Below are 15,491 nucleotides of genomic sequence, written 5' to 3'. Positions count from 1 at the left end.
GCCACCCATAATTGGTGTTAGATGTCTTATATTTTGTCGGGCGTGTGACGTAAAACAATTTATGTTTGAATATAAATTGCGAATAAATGCCCATCTAAAATAAATAAGGTGATATAACTTGAAAATAAATATACGAGGATTAGGAAAGAGCCCCTACTTTTACACAATATCATGATGCTCATATTATCTTGTTTTTGGTCTGCGAGGTCCCACGTGAATTACGCGAAACTAAAAAAAAAAAAAAAAGAGAGAACGACATGAGAAATGTGGGTATTTATGACAAACTGTCTGATATTCCAGTCGCAAGCCTACTTGGTCATCGCCTTGGCTACAAGCGCCTTCGCAAGCTTTGAACATGACGGTTTCGCTATCCGCGGCTTGAGCCTGGGTCATCTATTCGGTTTCAGTCACGGTGCCTTCTACGGACCGGCTTACATTAGCGCCCCTTCGGTCACCACCTATGCGGCTTCTCCGGCCGTGACTGCTGTCCGTACGGTTCCAGTTATCAGGACTTCTGTCGCTCTCCCTGCAACCGAGATCACGAGAGTTGATGAGTATCATGCAGCTCCAGCCGTAAGCGTGGTAGCTACAACTGCAGCGGCCTCCCAGGCTGTGGCGGGAGCCTCAGTGTTCGCCGCTCCTCCTGTCGTGGCATCTGCGCCCGCTGTTACCAAGGTCGCCACCACGTACAACTCTGGAGCATCGTTGGCTGCTGCTCCCGTCCTGGCCACGTCGCCTGCTTTGAGCAATGTTGCCACTACCTTCCACGGCAGAGAAGAGTTTGTTTCTGCTCCGGTTGTGGGCCCGACGCCCGCCGTTACCAAGATTGCCACCACTTTCAACTCTGGAGCAGCGTTGGCTGGTGCTCCCGTTGTGGCCGTGTCGCGTGCTGTGAATAATGCTGCCACTATCTTCCACACCAGAGAAGAGTTTGTTCCTGCTCCAGTTGTGGCCCCGCCGCCCGCCGTTACCAAGATTGTTACCACCTACAACTCTGGAGCAGCATTGGCTGCTGCTCCCGTTTCGGCAGCGTCTCTCTCTGGAAGCAATGTTGCCAAAAACTTCCAGTCTGGATCAGCCCTTATCCCCGGCCCCGTCGTGGCCGCGCCGCCTGCCGTTACCAAGTTTGCAGCCACCTTCAACCCTGGAGCAGCGTTGGCTGCTGCTCCCGTTCTGGCCGCGTCGCCCGCGGTGAGCAGTGTCGCCACTACATTCCGCTCCGGATCGGAGTTTGTTCCTGCTCCCGTTGGGGCCTCGCCGCCCGCCGTTACCAAGGTTGCCACCCCCTTCAACTCCGGAGCAGCGTTAGATGCTGCTGCCGTTCTGGTAGCGTCACCCTCTCTAAGCAATGTTGCCAACACCTTCCAGTCTGGAGCAGCTTTTATCCCTGGCCCCGTTGTGGCCTCGCTGCCCGCCGTTGCCAAAGTTGCTACCACCTTAAACACTGGAGCCGCGTTGGCTGCTGCTCCCGTTCTGGCCGGTTCACCTGCTGTGAGCAGTGTTGCCACTGCCTTTCGCTCCGGATCGGAGTTCGTTCCTGCTCCCGTTGTGGCCGCGTCGTCTGCTGTTACTAAGGTTGCCACCAGCTTTAATTCTGTGCCACTGTTGACCGCGGCTGCTCATGGTGTCTCTGCTTTCCATACGACGTCAGTGGTTTCGCATGGTCCAGCTGTCACCGCCGCCGTGTTCCATGGACCAGCTTTTGGCTACGAGTTTGGAGTGAAAGGAATAGGCTATGGTCTTGGCCACTTCGGTTTTGGACATGGCTTATCCCCCTACGGTCTCAACTACTGGTATGGTCTCGGAAGTCTTGCAGACTACGTATCACTTCTCCGAAAGAAGAAATGTAAGTGACACACTTGGCCGAGTCATTTTATACGTGGTCTGAAAGTGCTTTATGAGCAACGAGAATGTCAGCACACAAAAAAGTGAGCAAAAGTTACTCCAGAATCGGCCCCCAACACCGATGCACTGAAGCTTATAGCTCGCAGAGCGCATTAACAATATAAAAATATTACTTTTGAAGTATGAATTTATAAATCAGTCAATTTTAAGCCTTTGTAAATATTATGAAAAAAAAAAGAACAGCTCAATAGAAAAAGATAACAGTAAGAAAATACACGCTTTCTGACGTCTTGAATTAAGAAAGAATTGATCTGATGCTTGAGCATTTGAAAGCCCCCCAAAACTACTCTTTTAAACACACTACATGGAATTGTAACATTGACAATGCGTTACAGAGCCGTGACGTTTAAACAGCATGAAGTCAAGCTAAGTTGGGAGAAGACAAAAATAAATGAATTCACTTTTATACTTGCATCTAATTCTTAGATATATTCGTTTTCTCTCGCAAAGAGTGATTCCATATGTCAGTTAGAGTCCAACCCTATGTTCTCCATAAGAATCTCTGGTTTCGAGCTATTGTCTATTATCCAATTTTTTCTCCATCCTAAATGGTCCCTCTAGTTATGTCTTTTCGTATTTTGGGGTATGGCAAAGGGTGGTTAATAAAGAAAATGCTTCTGATAATGTCTTTATTGTTTTGCAGAAACTGCAACGTTTTGGAGCCATACGTCTTTGTGTGTGACAGCCAATTGCAAGATTCATCTGGACAAAAGAAAAAAAAAACGCACCTTCAAAGGAAATTTACATGTCACCGCTTTTCTGCTCAAGGATCATTATTCCCTGCGTTGATTCCCACCCGTAGTATACATTTGTTCTAGTGTACTCACGGCAAAAATAAACAAAAGTACCCTTGTTTTATCTTTCTGTTTGTCTTCCTTTTTTGTCCGTGTATTTTCTGCGCGGTTTTCGCTAATATCAGTCGCCAACTCGCCCAAGCTTTTATCTTAACAAACAACAATAAAATCTTTCTCAAAGTGGATAAAGACTCAGGACGAGTAATATTATATCTTTCTATGTTGCGTTCGTTAGTCGCAAAACATATGAAACGCCCTAAAATGGACCGCGTCTATTATTATCCACCACTCTATCAGCGCTGTGGTGAAGCCCTCATGCCAGAGTCATTCGCTTATATTTTTATTAAGAGGCGGAACTAAACGACGCTAGTTCAACATATTACATAAGAACTTAGAAGTGGGTACTTAGGCGGAGTTCCGCCTCTTCCGAAAGAATTTAAATCGAAGTTTGTAAACATATAAAATGTTTTTATAGACATAGAAAACAATATGGCGTCATTTCAGGGTCAGCTTGATTTGTTGGTCCCGAAAGCCTGTCATGGTATCTGTAGAACGGCTTGTTACAGAGGCGAAGTCAGGTAACCGTGACCAAGGGGCCGAGGTAATACTGCGACGCGCGGCTCTGAGCAAGCGCGCCCATGGCCGAATGGTTATCGTACTTGGCTCTCACGCAAGGCGCCGAGGCTCCATGCCTTGGCGCGGGCACACTTTTCTGTTATTTCTTTAAATCTCGCGTTCTGGCGAATTCGAGAACCCTGTTGCTTTTTTGAGGTCCGAATGTTCAGCTCGCCAAAACTTCTACGCCGATTGCTCCAGAAGCCCACGCATGTGCATGAGGAACTCCGCGTGGCGAGTCGGAGTCAGTCTCACTTCAGGGCTCGATTCCTGCGGTTACACCGACCTCGACTTTTGTAACTCTAGTCTTTTTCTATTTTGTTTCAGGCACAAGTTCGTTACATTAAGCGTTCAGTTTCCTTTGTTATCTACCGCCTCATCAACTGTCATTTGTGACATTTTCGTGGAAATGCTGTGTTCAGTATTCTATGCCCGTGGAGCGTACCCCTCCGAAGACACCCCGGTCAAGTGAGATGCTCAGCCTCGGGAGGCTACCGTTCGCAAAAGACGCCGACACCCGAGCAAGCCGCTGTAGCAAAGGCACTCCGCAGAATTCCAACCCCTGCCACTGAAGAAAAAGGAGACCGCAACGATGACTACACCACTCGTCGTCATCTTGACCGTCACTCTCCGCACTCCGACGTACTTTCACGGTGAAGCCTACGAAAATATAGAGGACTGGCTGCAGCATAATGAACGTGTAGCCCGCCACGACGGATGGACTGCTGAGCAGCACCCTCCAGAGCCCTCTACCTCTCGCTTGAAGGCACTGCGAGGTACTGGTACGAAGTTTCTTTACTTCGTGGGACTCATGCGCTGCCGAAATTAAGCGGTCTTAAACAAGCACCACCGTCGGCAGCCAGCGGAAGACCGCGTTCAAACGAGTGTGCAGGGCCCAACGAAAGCAGGGACAAGCTTTGTTGCACAGATGTCCTGCGCCAGAGCCGATCCGGAGGCCGCCGAGGAAGAGAAACTTCGTCGAAACTTAGCGCCCTCATGCGTGGCGTGAAACGTGAACTTTTCGGAGGCCTAGTCGGTAATCCCCCGGCGACAGTCGATGGTTTTGTAAGCGAAGCCATCGATATCGAGCGCCCGCTGACGGGCCTGAGCAAGCCACTACCACCGACTCTCCGGCGCGCCTACTGAGCCAACTGTCGCAGCTTCCCGACTGGACCTGAACACCACCGGTGTTGACAGCCTTCGGGAGACCGTAAAGAATTTCGTCCGGGACGAGCTCCCTAAGATCCTACCGGGTGTAGATCGCACGTCCCATTCTCAGTCGCCGAGGTCCGAGGGAAGGTTCACCGAGCGTTTTAGTCCTAGGCTTCCGTCGCTTCCCTTGCATCGGGGCGATGCGCTTTTAAAAGGGGGGGGGGGGGGGGGGGGGGGTAATGCCAGGCGCGACTCCGAGCAAGAGCACCCGCGGCCGAAGGCCGAATGGTTATCGTTCTTGGCTCCCACGGAGAGGGTCGACGTTCGAGGCCCTTTTTATATGGCGTTCTGGCAACTTTCAAAAACCCTGTCGCTTGTTCGGGATCCGAATGTTCTACTTGCCGAGCCTTCTACGGCGACTGTTCCAGAAGCCCACGCGTGTACATAAGGGATTCCGCGTGGCGCGCCGGAGTCAGTCTGGCTTCAACGCTAGTCCGCTGCGGTTACGCCGCGTTCAACGCTTGCGATGCTAGCCTTTTTCTATTTTGGTTTGGGCCACTATAAACTTTCAGTTATATATAAACTATAAACACTATAAACTTTCAGCTATCTTAGTTATTTACCGCCTTATCGACTTGTCATTGGTGAAAATACCACAAAGTTGTTAAAGCTACATCAATTCAAATTTATATTGTCCAAAGAAAACAAGAAGGAAAGATAAATTTGGATCAACACAAGCAATATACAATAATGTAGCCTAAAATTCACAGCTCCGGAATGACAGTTGTTTCGTGGCACAATTCGGTCATGCCTCGTTAATGTGAACCCCGCTAATGTGGTTACACCGCTATATAAACAATATTTTTCTGGGACAATCTGCGTAATTTATGCCTTTTCGTTTCCTTATACGAACGGCTTAAAGTATGCGTGATTTTCTGGGGGAACGGAGGTACCCATGTGAACTAGACTTGACATCACCCTGCCGGAAACTTGGTATAGAAATCCGTAGTTGAGATAAAATTGCCATTAAATCAAAACTCAAGACTCCATAAAAAATAATATATATATATATATATATATATATATATATATATATATATATATATATATATATATATATATATATAACCGCCGTTTTATCTAAGAATACAGGTTACTCGTTGAAGCCAATAAAAAATAGCAGCAGTGTGAACCAAGCAAGACAAAAAAAACGTAAAAAAAAAGTACAAAACTAGAGAAAAAGGAACAAAAATATTTGGCGCATTTTGATTTTTTTTTGTCTTCTCTGGGACTTTTTAACTTTTTTGAAGACACATTTATTGATAAGGAAATGAAAGATCCCACCACCACCAACTTGGAGCGACTCACTAATAGCGTGCCGGTTAGCGGTTCTCGGAACGTATCTGCATTTTAAATTGTCAGGTAGAAGTATTAAGGAAGAAATACAAAACAAAATTTCGCAGTATTTTTTATTGATGCAAATAGCTCTCATTTTATAGCGGGTAAGTCCGTTTAAATTAATTCCACACATTTTCAGATGACCACAAATTTAACTTTTAAAATTTCTTGGGTCTTTTCAAAGAGCGTCAGAAGGTATCGAACGAATTTTGTTAGCATTTATAAGCGTCGATACGTTGCCGGTCAAGTGTTAACGGGATATATATATATATATATATATATATATATATATATATATATATATATATATATATATATATATATATAATGGATCTTCAATTTCTTGGCATCAGCCTGGATATGCAATAGTCATATCATTTCTGGCATTGGCACGAAATATTGAAATTTTTATTCTTAGGCGTGAGGGTGTTTTGCTTTCAGTTACGCCTTCTAAATAACCCTAAACAAATTAAGTTAGCAGGCACATTTACTTATACGGCATCGATATATTAATATAGTGGACGGTGAATACCTCGAGAAGGAACTTAGTTTTGCTGCACGCTCCGAATGCTAAGAACATAATTTGTTTGTTTTTTTTGCCTGCTGGAAAACGCCATGTCAATATCATTCTAACCCTGGCATAAATAATGAAGCTCACAAAACAGGTTTTTCTAGCTCTCGGTAGTTTACGTACTTAGGATTACTTCTATATCCTCCTTTCAAACCAATGGTGAAAAACTCAAACCCTTTTTTATCGTGGTCGGAAGAGTCTGGCCGTCTTCTGCAACCAGACTGTTTTAAGATATTCACCCAAATAATTTGAGCGATAATCAGTTATTTATGTTTCACCGTCATTTTGCAAAGAGTGAATGCTACGCCCCCTGAGGCCAATCAGAGCTACGATGATGAAGCGCTTGACAGCAATTACCAAAGTTGTCAGAGACGAGATGGTAACCCATGAGATTGGAAAAGAGGGGAAGGATGAATTACCTAGGCTCTCTTTTGAGTCTCCCATGGCGTTGCTTTCGTACCCCTCGGAGATTAGCATGTCAATCAAACTTTGAGCAAAGGAGGCTTTCCTTTTTCTCATGTCGGTGGCTTCGACAGCACTGCGTACAACTCGCCAGAGTCACGTGTCTCCCTCTGACGTGCTGATTGGCTCACTGAGACCGTAGCCTTCGCCGTTTGCCACGCTCCGGTGAATCAGAGTTTAGTTTATTCAGTTTAATTGAATTTTCTAAAAGAGCTACATCCCTCGTCGCGAATGCTTTCAAATTAAAATTAAAAGCCGAAAAAAAGTATTTCAAATTTTCTTTGAGCACGTCGACGTGATGAACCAGATACCACGCTTGCTCAGGAATCGCATTCCTAACAGCGCAGTCACCGTCGTGATAGGAGCTGAGGAAAAAATAATAATGGCATGGCAGGACTCTTTCAGATGACGGTAGGGATTACGGTGTATCTTGTTGGCGCTCTGCCCTGTGTCTGGATTAGCATGGGAAACCGCTTAGTTTCTTTATAGAGCTTGGAGTTGTTTAAACGGTCTTGCCTTTCTCGCGGAATTGCGAGATCTGCATGTTTACTACCGTTGTGCGATCGCACCTTTATCGTAATAAAATAAAACAAAAATGCCAAAGGGTTTTTAGTTTGCTGGCGTTTCCTTTTATATATAATGTAACATGGGTCATGATATCACAATGATGCTGATCCTTTTCATACCTTGTTTTATTTAGCCAACAGAAAAAAATGTTTATGCACTACTTTTGAAATAACGTTGGTGGTATAAAAACCAAAATTGAATTGCGTTCGATTGAGAACTGTTAGGTGCACCCTTTGGGTCATACTTTTACTTTCTTAAGGCCAGTAGAGATGGGCTGCTTAAGCTGTTAACACAGCACATTATGATTATGGCATATAATGCATGACTTGATATTCAGCGGCTTAATATACAGTAAGATGCTTTTTTGCGTAAGAGAGTGATACAATCAAGCGCACGAAGGTAACGTGTGTTAAGGATCTGGATGGAAACGGCAGGTATGCCCATAACATAAGCCTCTCTTGCTCAAAAAGTTAAAAACGTAAAAAATAAAACAATATAATTTATTATGAAAGCACCTTTTTTAAGGTGTGAGTCTAAATTTGTGTTATATAAAGCTTTATTTCTTGTTTGACCCACTGTAGGATAATGCAATAGATTAGCATCATGATGAATATAATTCAGCTTAGTTAAAACAAACTTCCGAATAAGTCACGCTTGTAAGTACTGGGAAGGGCTGGACTACTCTCAGTCACTCAATACAAGATTTAAAACACTGCCGAATTTACTAATTATTGAATGACCTATAACAAACAGTTCCAGCGCGCCTATCATAGTCATCGCAATCCAATCTTTTAAGAGAGACAATAAAACTTGTAAGAAACATACTAATTTTTCTTTTAATCTATATTCGCTTCTAGTTCTTGACCCGACTCGAGTCTTTGCATGGTACATTAAACGCTTTGCATACGCTGAACTGCGTAATGTAGACAAATTCAGCATTACGAAGCCATAAAGACGGCTTCAGCTCATAACCGGAATTGTTGGTGCGCTCTGATGCTGCACCGCCATAATTATACCGCGTCTTTCTGGACGTAAACAACACGAGAGGTGAAGCGAGGAGAGTTGGTGACGACCCTGGATGGACCAGTTTGCCGTAAACCGATAGTAATCCTCACTTGGTAGCTCCTCTCCTAGTTCACATAAACTGGCGATGCATACGTTTGGCAGCCCCCGCCAAGGTTAGGGCGGTACCTCATTGATCCCCCGTACGCGTAGAGGCGTCTGCGCGCCTTATCGAAAATTCGGAGAGATTTAAAACTGTTTTATAGGGCCAAAGATGCTCTCTCCACCGAAGACAGCTGAGTATATAAGGGACCGTAAGGCAAACACGAGCCAGCAGTCAGACCTTTTTCCCACCTGGCTATCTTCACCATGATTGGAGTAAGTCTTACGTCATTTGGAATGCTCTAATGTTTGCGGCTGAGATTATTTTGCACAACTTTGCCTTTCTAGCCCTCTTCGTGGGAACTCTAGCTAACCTATTTATGTAAAAAAAGTGAATACAAACAGTTATTTACTAATTTTGACCCCAAATACTTCCCAGAAAGATTCTCCAATGCTTAACTCAACACAGTTATTCCGAGAAAGCGTGAATTCATAGCTTAAACGGGAACCTGGAGGCGTTGAAGCGGTGGAATTGTTATTTTAAAGGTACAGCACTTTATGAGACTCGGCGTTCGAAATTCCCTCGTACTTCATTGACGTATCATTGATTGGCTCTTAAGAATGCCGTACAGAGTTTACTTCAACGAGTTTTATGCTTGTTAAGATGTGTTGTTTGGTGGTTCTGCGGATGTAAATTTTTACACGGGCATATTTTTATGGCAATGCAAACAATATCTTTGTTTTAATATACGTCGATTTAAATATATCATCATATAATACGTTTTATATGAGCAACGTTGCTCACTTGGAACACGAATGATTTCAATACTTAAGTAAAACTCAGCCTGAATTAAGTTAGTTTTCAAACAAGTACTGCATAACAGCAACGGATTGAAAACGTATAGGATGACGCGAATAAATGAAATATCAGGTGAAACGATCAGGAAAGACTGGCGCCTGCTCGCAGTCAGTTCCAATTTTAATCGAAGGTGAATTTTAGTGACTGGCTTTTCCTTCTAAAACTTTTAGACGAGGCTTAAATTCATAAAAAAAAGACTAAGTTACATATGCTGACACAGAAAGCCGTGCTGAACCGGGAGTGAGACGAAACTTAGGAATATTCAAGAGTCGGACCAAGGTGTGAATTTGACCAGGTTTTACTTCATTGTACTTTTATTACAGAGTTCGATATTAGAACTGCTAAAGGTCTACAAATATCCGCTCGCGTGGAAAAAAAAGAAGCTTAGGCCACCTGGCGATGGAGGGTGACAAACTAAATCACTGAAGCGTTGTATATTTACTTAATTTCGCGTTGTCATTGGTAATCACTTCCCATATCTTCCAAATAACCTAGGGCATGCATTTTCTTTTCAAATTTGAGATGTTCGTGACAAGTCAGAAATCATCTTCGGAGAGTCGAACTTCATTGAATTCTGCCGAAAGTTCGAAGGTTCGGCGAACCAGGCAAACCTGAAGCTTGACAACAGTTAGCGACACTCTAATTATGCTTGTTCCGAGAAGTTATGCCACACTCTGTGTTTGAAAGATGTCAAAAATTGGGCGGATTCTATATTGATGATAACTTTCGTGCAACCTAACTTCCAACTGAAATGAAACATGCAGAGTTAGACTAACTCAAAAAGTAGAAATAAACAAAAAGAAAGGTAGATGAATGTGGCAATACACAGTTCACGACGACGCATTGACAGCCTATGTCGTCTCATTTCTGCAAGAATTTACACCTAACACAACCAAACGTCCGGAGCACCCACTCAGGCCTTACACGTACGTCTACGTCAGCACCCAGCATTCAAATATTCGAAAACGTTGTCCTCATTGTTTGAAGGAAGTGAGCTGCACCTAATTATTTTACCCAATAACATCAGCCATTAAAATACGCATATGATGATATTCCAGCCTTCCTTGTGCTAGTACCGACTTTCTCGCCTCGTTCTACCAAGTCGCAGCATTGATACCACTTGAACATGCAAAATGCCTTAGAAATGCTAAGAAAAGTGACTAATAGCAGAATTTAAATTGAGTAAGTATTCACAATTTGATGACATGTCGATTTTTTTTTTCCTTTTTGAAGTTCCGTGCCTGTCTTCTCTTGGCTCTGGCCACACGTGCCTTCGGCGCCGGCCTCACCCACGGTGCGGTCGTCCACGGTGGTCTGGGTCACGCCAGCCTCGGCTACGGTTATGGCCTTGGATATGGCCATGGCCTTGGATATGGCCATGGCCTTGGATATGGCCATGCTGTCGGGCTTGGCTATGGCATCGGCTACTCCGGTTTGACAGGTTACTCTCTCGCTGCCCCAGCCAGATACGCTGTTGCTGCTCCAGCTGTGAGCCGCACGGTGTCCACGTCCTATCATGCCACTCCAGCGGTTGCCACCTATGCAGCTGCTCCAGTCGCGTACGCCGCAGCCCCAGCTGTGAGTAGGGTGTCTACCATTCACCATGCTCCAGCTGTCGCCACCTACGCTGCTCCAGCGGTGAGCTATGCTGCTGCTCCAATCGCCACCTACGCAGCTGCTCCAGCTGTGACCAGGGTGTCCACCGTCCACCACGCTCCAGCTGTTGCAGCTTATGCAGCACCGGTTGCCACCTACGCCACCGCCCCAGCAGTAGCCAGAGTGTCTACCGTGCACCATGCACCAGCTGTCGCCACCTACACTGCACCAGCGGTGAGCTATGCTGCTGCTCCAATCGCCACCTATGCAGCCGCTCCAGCTGTGACCAGGGTGTCCACCGTCCACCACGCTCCAGCTGTCGCAGCTTACGCAGCACCGGTTACCACCTACGCCGCCGCCCCAGCAGTAGCCAGAGTGTCTACCGTGCACCATGCACCGGCTGTCGCGACCATTGCCGCTGCTCCAGTTGCCGCTTACGCTGCTGCTCCAGTTGTGGCAGGAGTGTCCACCGTCCACCATGCTCCAGCTGTGGCCACCTACCATGCTGCCCCAGCCTACGCTGTCGCCCACGCTGCTCCCGTCTATGGTTATGGCGTTGGCAGCCTCGGCTACGGTGTCGGCCATTACGGTTATGGACACGGTCTTGCGAGTTACGGTTTGAACTACGGCTATGGACTCGGGACCTACGGCGACTACGCTACCCTTCTCCGCAAGAAGAAGTGTAAGTACCGTCTTGATGGTTCAGACGGCCAAAAAGCTTTTATAGAGTCCTGCATCTGTTTCTCTGTTGAGCGTTGTGTCTTATTTGATATTTCGTATTTTTTATTGCAGAAACTGGATCCAGAGAGGGACTGTACTTCACTTTCACATCCAACAACTTCCTCAATTTGGGACTTGCATACTGCCAACCATTTTGTCTTCGAAAAGTGAATACAATTAAAAAAAAATATCTACTGTGTTTCTGCGAAGAAATTGTCTTGTATTTATTTTAGTCAGGAGGAAGTTAAGACTGTTCATTATTACGCTTATAATGCAGCTAATGCAAAGGTGCAAGCGAGCTGGACAAGAATGACAATAATAATTACTGGAGAAGGGGAACCGCTTTGTTCCCTTTGTTCCCCTTCTCCAGGGATTTTTATTGTCATTTTTACCTTTACTACGCGCCTATATAAACCCACTTGACTTTTTTTTTTTCGGGGAATTTGTGAAAAATCCATTACTTTCATCTATATCATGGGAACAGTAAAGGACGGGGCTCGTATACTTTCGAACAGTACAATGATCTGCTATGATGCACTGAATGTGGAAGACTGTATATTGTTTAGTGGGCTAATTTAAAGCGAGTAGAAAAGACAAAACTTCGTGCCAAGGCGCGATGCGAAAACAAAAGAAAGGAAATTAATAGCTTTTTTTCTTATTCTCTTTTCTCAGCCCCGGACGCGATGTATTTAAGTCTTCTACAAATGGATTCGTTTGGAAACATACCGAAAACTAAAAGGCGTGCTCATTAGTTTTGTATCACCTGATTAGTGAAGGTGTACAGAAGCCTCCTTGTAGTTACTTTGTGTATCATAAAGATCTTGGAGGGCGCAAACGAAAATGATCAAACTTGAGATATGCAGTTCTTGCACCTTTAGTCGCAAGCGTTTTTGTTTTTCAGGAATTGTCTTCAAAGTTCAAATCATTAAGCTAGGCTATATTTCCTGACATCTTTCCATAATAAAGCTTGGTGCTGATAGTCAATAATTGCCCAAAACTGAAATTATGGGTGTAAAAAGTCAAATTCAATCAAGAAAGTAATGACAAGCACTAAAGTGAACGCGAGGATATGAAATAGGATGTACGCGAAAATAAGAATATATTGAAGCATTTAACCTGTATTAAAACGTAAAACAGTGGAAAAGAAATTAAGGACAGAAGGATTACCTGTAGATGCACAAGGCATTGGCAGTCAATCGAATGTCTATTTTTGAAAGGAATGAGAAAATAAAGAAAGAGAAGGGGACCAAATGTATGAAAACATGCATAATTCATCATACCCCCATCAAGCATAAACAAAAACGCCACACATGCTTATGAAATAAGCCTCGTCACCTAAAATGTTCAAAGATCCGTCGCTGGCACACATGTCTCTGACGTGTGTATCAATAAATACGTCCGCGTACTTTTCGGCAATAAACATTCAGTTGACAGTCAGTGCCTTGTGTGAGTACATTTCTTCGTCTTTTAGCGCTGTTTTACTATTTTAATATTATGCACCAACTAGCCCAAGTGAATGCTTTGCCTCGACATACTGTGCTATTCTCTGTTTTGGGATGAAACGTGGATATTTATTCTGGACGGCAATGTTGAAGGGCTCCAGAGATTGATTTTCTTCTTCACTTTTAAACCTGAACGAAGTCCTCGGGGTGGCAAAAGTGAGTATGCAAAAAACTAACTATGGGTTCTTCAATTTAGCATTAGTAGGTTTCCGTTTTTACGAATTCACTCATGTAGTCGTGTCATAACAATTTGTGTTTAAAGCGATTCAAGTGAGAAATGTGCTTCTCAGCAAAATAAATACTATTGCCAGTAATTATATTTTAAAGGACGTGGCACCTCAATTAGCACTCAGGAGAGTTAGCGCAATACATAGCAACTTGGCTTTGGGAACATGAGCGGTGTACGATATTTCTAAGACAAGAGGTATTGCGCATGCTCACAGTGCAATCCACGGCCCAGTAAACGAAGGTGGCAGCTAGAATAGGAATATTGGTATCTACTTCGTTTCAACGTTCACCCTAAGTCGGAGCGATCTCAAAGGCCACGCGCCCGGACTAAAAAGCACGACGTCAGGACGCATTCCCAGCGCTTGATTGGTTTCGCCGAGGATAGCATCGGCGAAACCGGAAGTTCAGTGAAAAGTCATGTAGTGACTACCGAAACATTCCGAGAGATAGCCCACCTAAAATCGAAAGCAAAATAGGGTGAAAATGACAAATAAACCGACTTTTAGTGTGCCATAATAAAAAAAGTAAAACAAAGTATAGTTTTAGATCTTGTGACCTGCTAAACTTGTGATCGCAGGGAGGGGCGATAAACGAAATACGACTGTCCTTCCCAGTCAGCAATGTTCGCTTATATCCCTCCGTGGTTAACGCTTTTGCCAAGGGCACGATTGGTCATGGCTTTGCGATTTGAGAAGTAAGCTGTCTCGATGTTTCTGCACAAAATTGCCAATCATGCCAAAAATAGGGGTGGGTTATCTTTCGGGGGGGGGGGGGGGGCACATCCCTCGAGATAATACGGTATGACCTTGGTACAATGCGCTATAGGCAGCCGGCAACGGCCAGGCGGCGCCAGCAACGGCCAGGCGGCGCCAGCAGGGTGACAGCGCACGGTTACATCCTATCTCGTTGTAACTTGGCAAACGACGAACGATAAGCCCCACATTGCGTGCCGAAGGCTTCGAAATGCGAGACGTATACGAGCGCAACACACACATATTGGAGCATGACGCAGCGAAAAGCCCGATACTTCTTCGGAGTTGAGGCGCGCTCCGGTGATACGCGGTCACGTTCTGATTGGCCCGCCAGGGCCGTAGCTTCCATTGTACTGGCACGTTACGCGATCACGGCTTCCTGGGATACCTAGTATTTCTTGCTTCAGACACTGGGCTCAGCGGCGCCACCAGAGTAATAGCTCACGTTTGAACAATGCAGGCGCCACTTTCAGGGGTACCCAATATTTCTTGCTTCAGTCACTAGATGGCGCCAAACCAAACAGCATTGCAGGTTGCCTATCCACATAAAAATTTGATTTTACTGCAAACCAGGAACCTTCTGTGATACTTCGTAAAACTAGAAAACACTTTAAATGCGATGGCGTTTTCTCCCTTTCGCTACAGGGACACACAAGCAAAGTGGTGTCGTTCTGCTAGATAGGTGTTAATTTATTCAGTGAAATATGGCCTGACTACCGCAAAACAGCCTGTTTTATTGAAGTCACTATTCAAATCCTTTCTATTTAGAGTTTTAGTAGTTTCGCAATGTTAACGTTTGCCAGCCGCAGTTTGTTCCATTGGGCCGGCATCCCTCGCTTTGGGGTTCTAATCGGCTATGCACCCAAGCGCTCTGTTAGTGTGATAAGTCTTCTTTTATGTATCGATTGTAAAAGTCTGAAGTAGTTTACTTAGTCTGCCTTAAGCATATTATGTTTTATGAAGAGTGGCTGTGTGGGTCTTTTTGCATAGGAGAAAAGGTGGGCATTTTTGCATAGAAGACAATACAAATCCAGGAGTTGTGAGTCAGCGCCGAGTGAGTGTCTATTTTTTTGGTGTGTCTGAGTTTGCGAGTGTTTCTCTAGTTGTGCGCTGTTACGTTATTCGAAGTGGTTGTGTCCTTAAAGGTTTTGTATCACCTTTATCATTATCACACATCCGTAAGGTTTTCTTCAGCAAAACGATAACTTTATTACGCTTCGCTGCTGTCGTCGCCACCATGACCAAACTACGATAGCTAATTTTTGA

At 44.7% G+C, this 15,491-nt stretch overlaps 2 protein-coding genes across 2 annotated transcripts; both read left to right on the top strand.

Annotated features, from left to right (window-relative positions):
• The first annotated feature begins 264 nt into the window (after window positions 1-264).
• Window positions 265-1,854, top strand: LOC121835822 (calphotin-like). Its single transcript, XM_042290328.1, has one exon. The coding sequence runs from the start codon at window positions 265-267 to the stop codon at window positions 1,852-1,854; it is 1,590 nt and encodes a 529-aa protein (XP_042146262.1).
• An 8,812-nt stretch (window positions 1,855-10,666) lies between these two features.
• Window positions 10,667-11,914, top strand: LOC115317479 (larval/pupal cuticle protein H1C-like; the record flags this gene model as incomplete). The annotated part of the gene is made up of 2 exons (XM_029977110.3): window positions 10,667-11,705; window positions 11,816-11,914. Coding segments are annotated over 2 exons (1,041 nt in total), but the record flags the coding sequence as incomplete, so codon positions are not given.
• Between the last annotated feature and the right edge of the window lie 3,577 nt (window positions 11,915-15,491).

The sequence above is a fragment of the Ixodes scapularis genome, unplaced genomic scaffold (assembly GCF_016920785.2).
Source record: "Ixodes scapularis isolate PalLabHiFi unplaced genomic scaffold, ASM1692078v2 PGA_scaffold1__304_contigs__length_218370807, whole genome shotgun sequence".
Lineage (NCBI taxonomy): Eukaryota > Metazoa > Arthropoda > Arachnida > Ixodida > Ixodidae > Ixodes > Ixodes scapularis.
The sequence above is the reverse complement of the archived record's forward strand: the minus strand, read 5'-3'. Positions and strand labels throughout refer to the sequence as shown.

Coding starts and splice junctions, on each gene's coding strand:
- LOC121835822 (XM_042290328.1), top strand. CDS start 265: ATGTGGGTATTTATGACAAACTGTCTGATATTCCAGTCGCAAGCCTAC.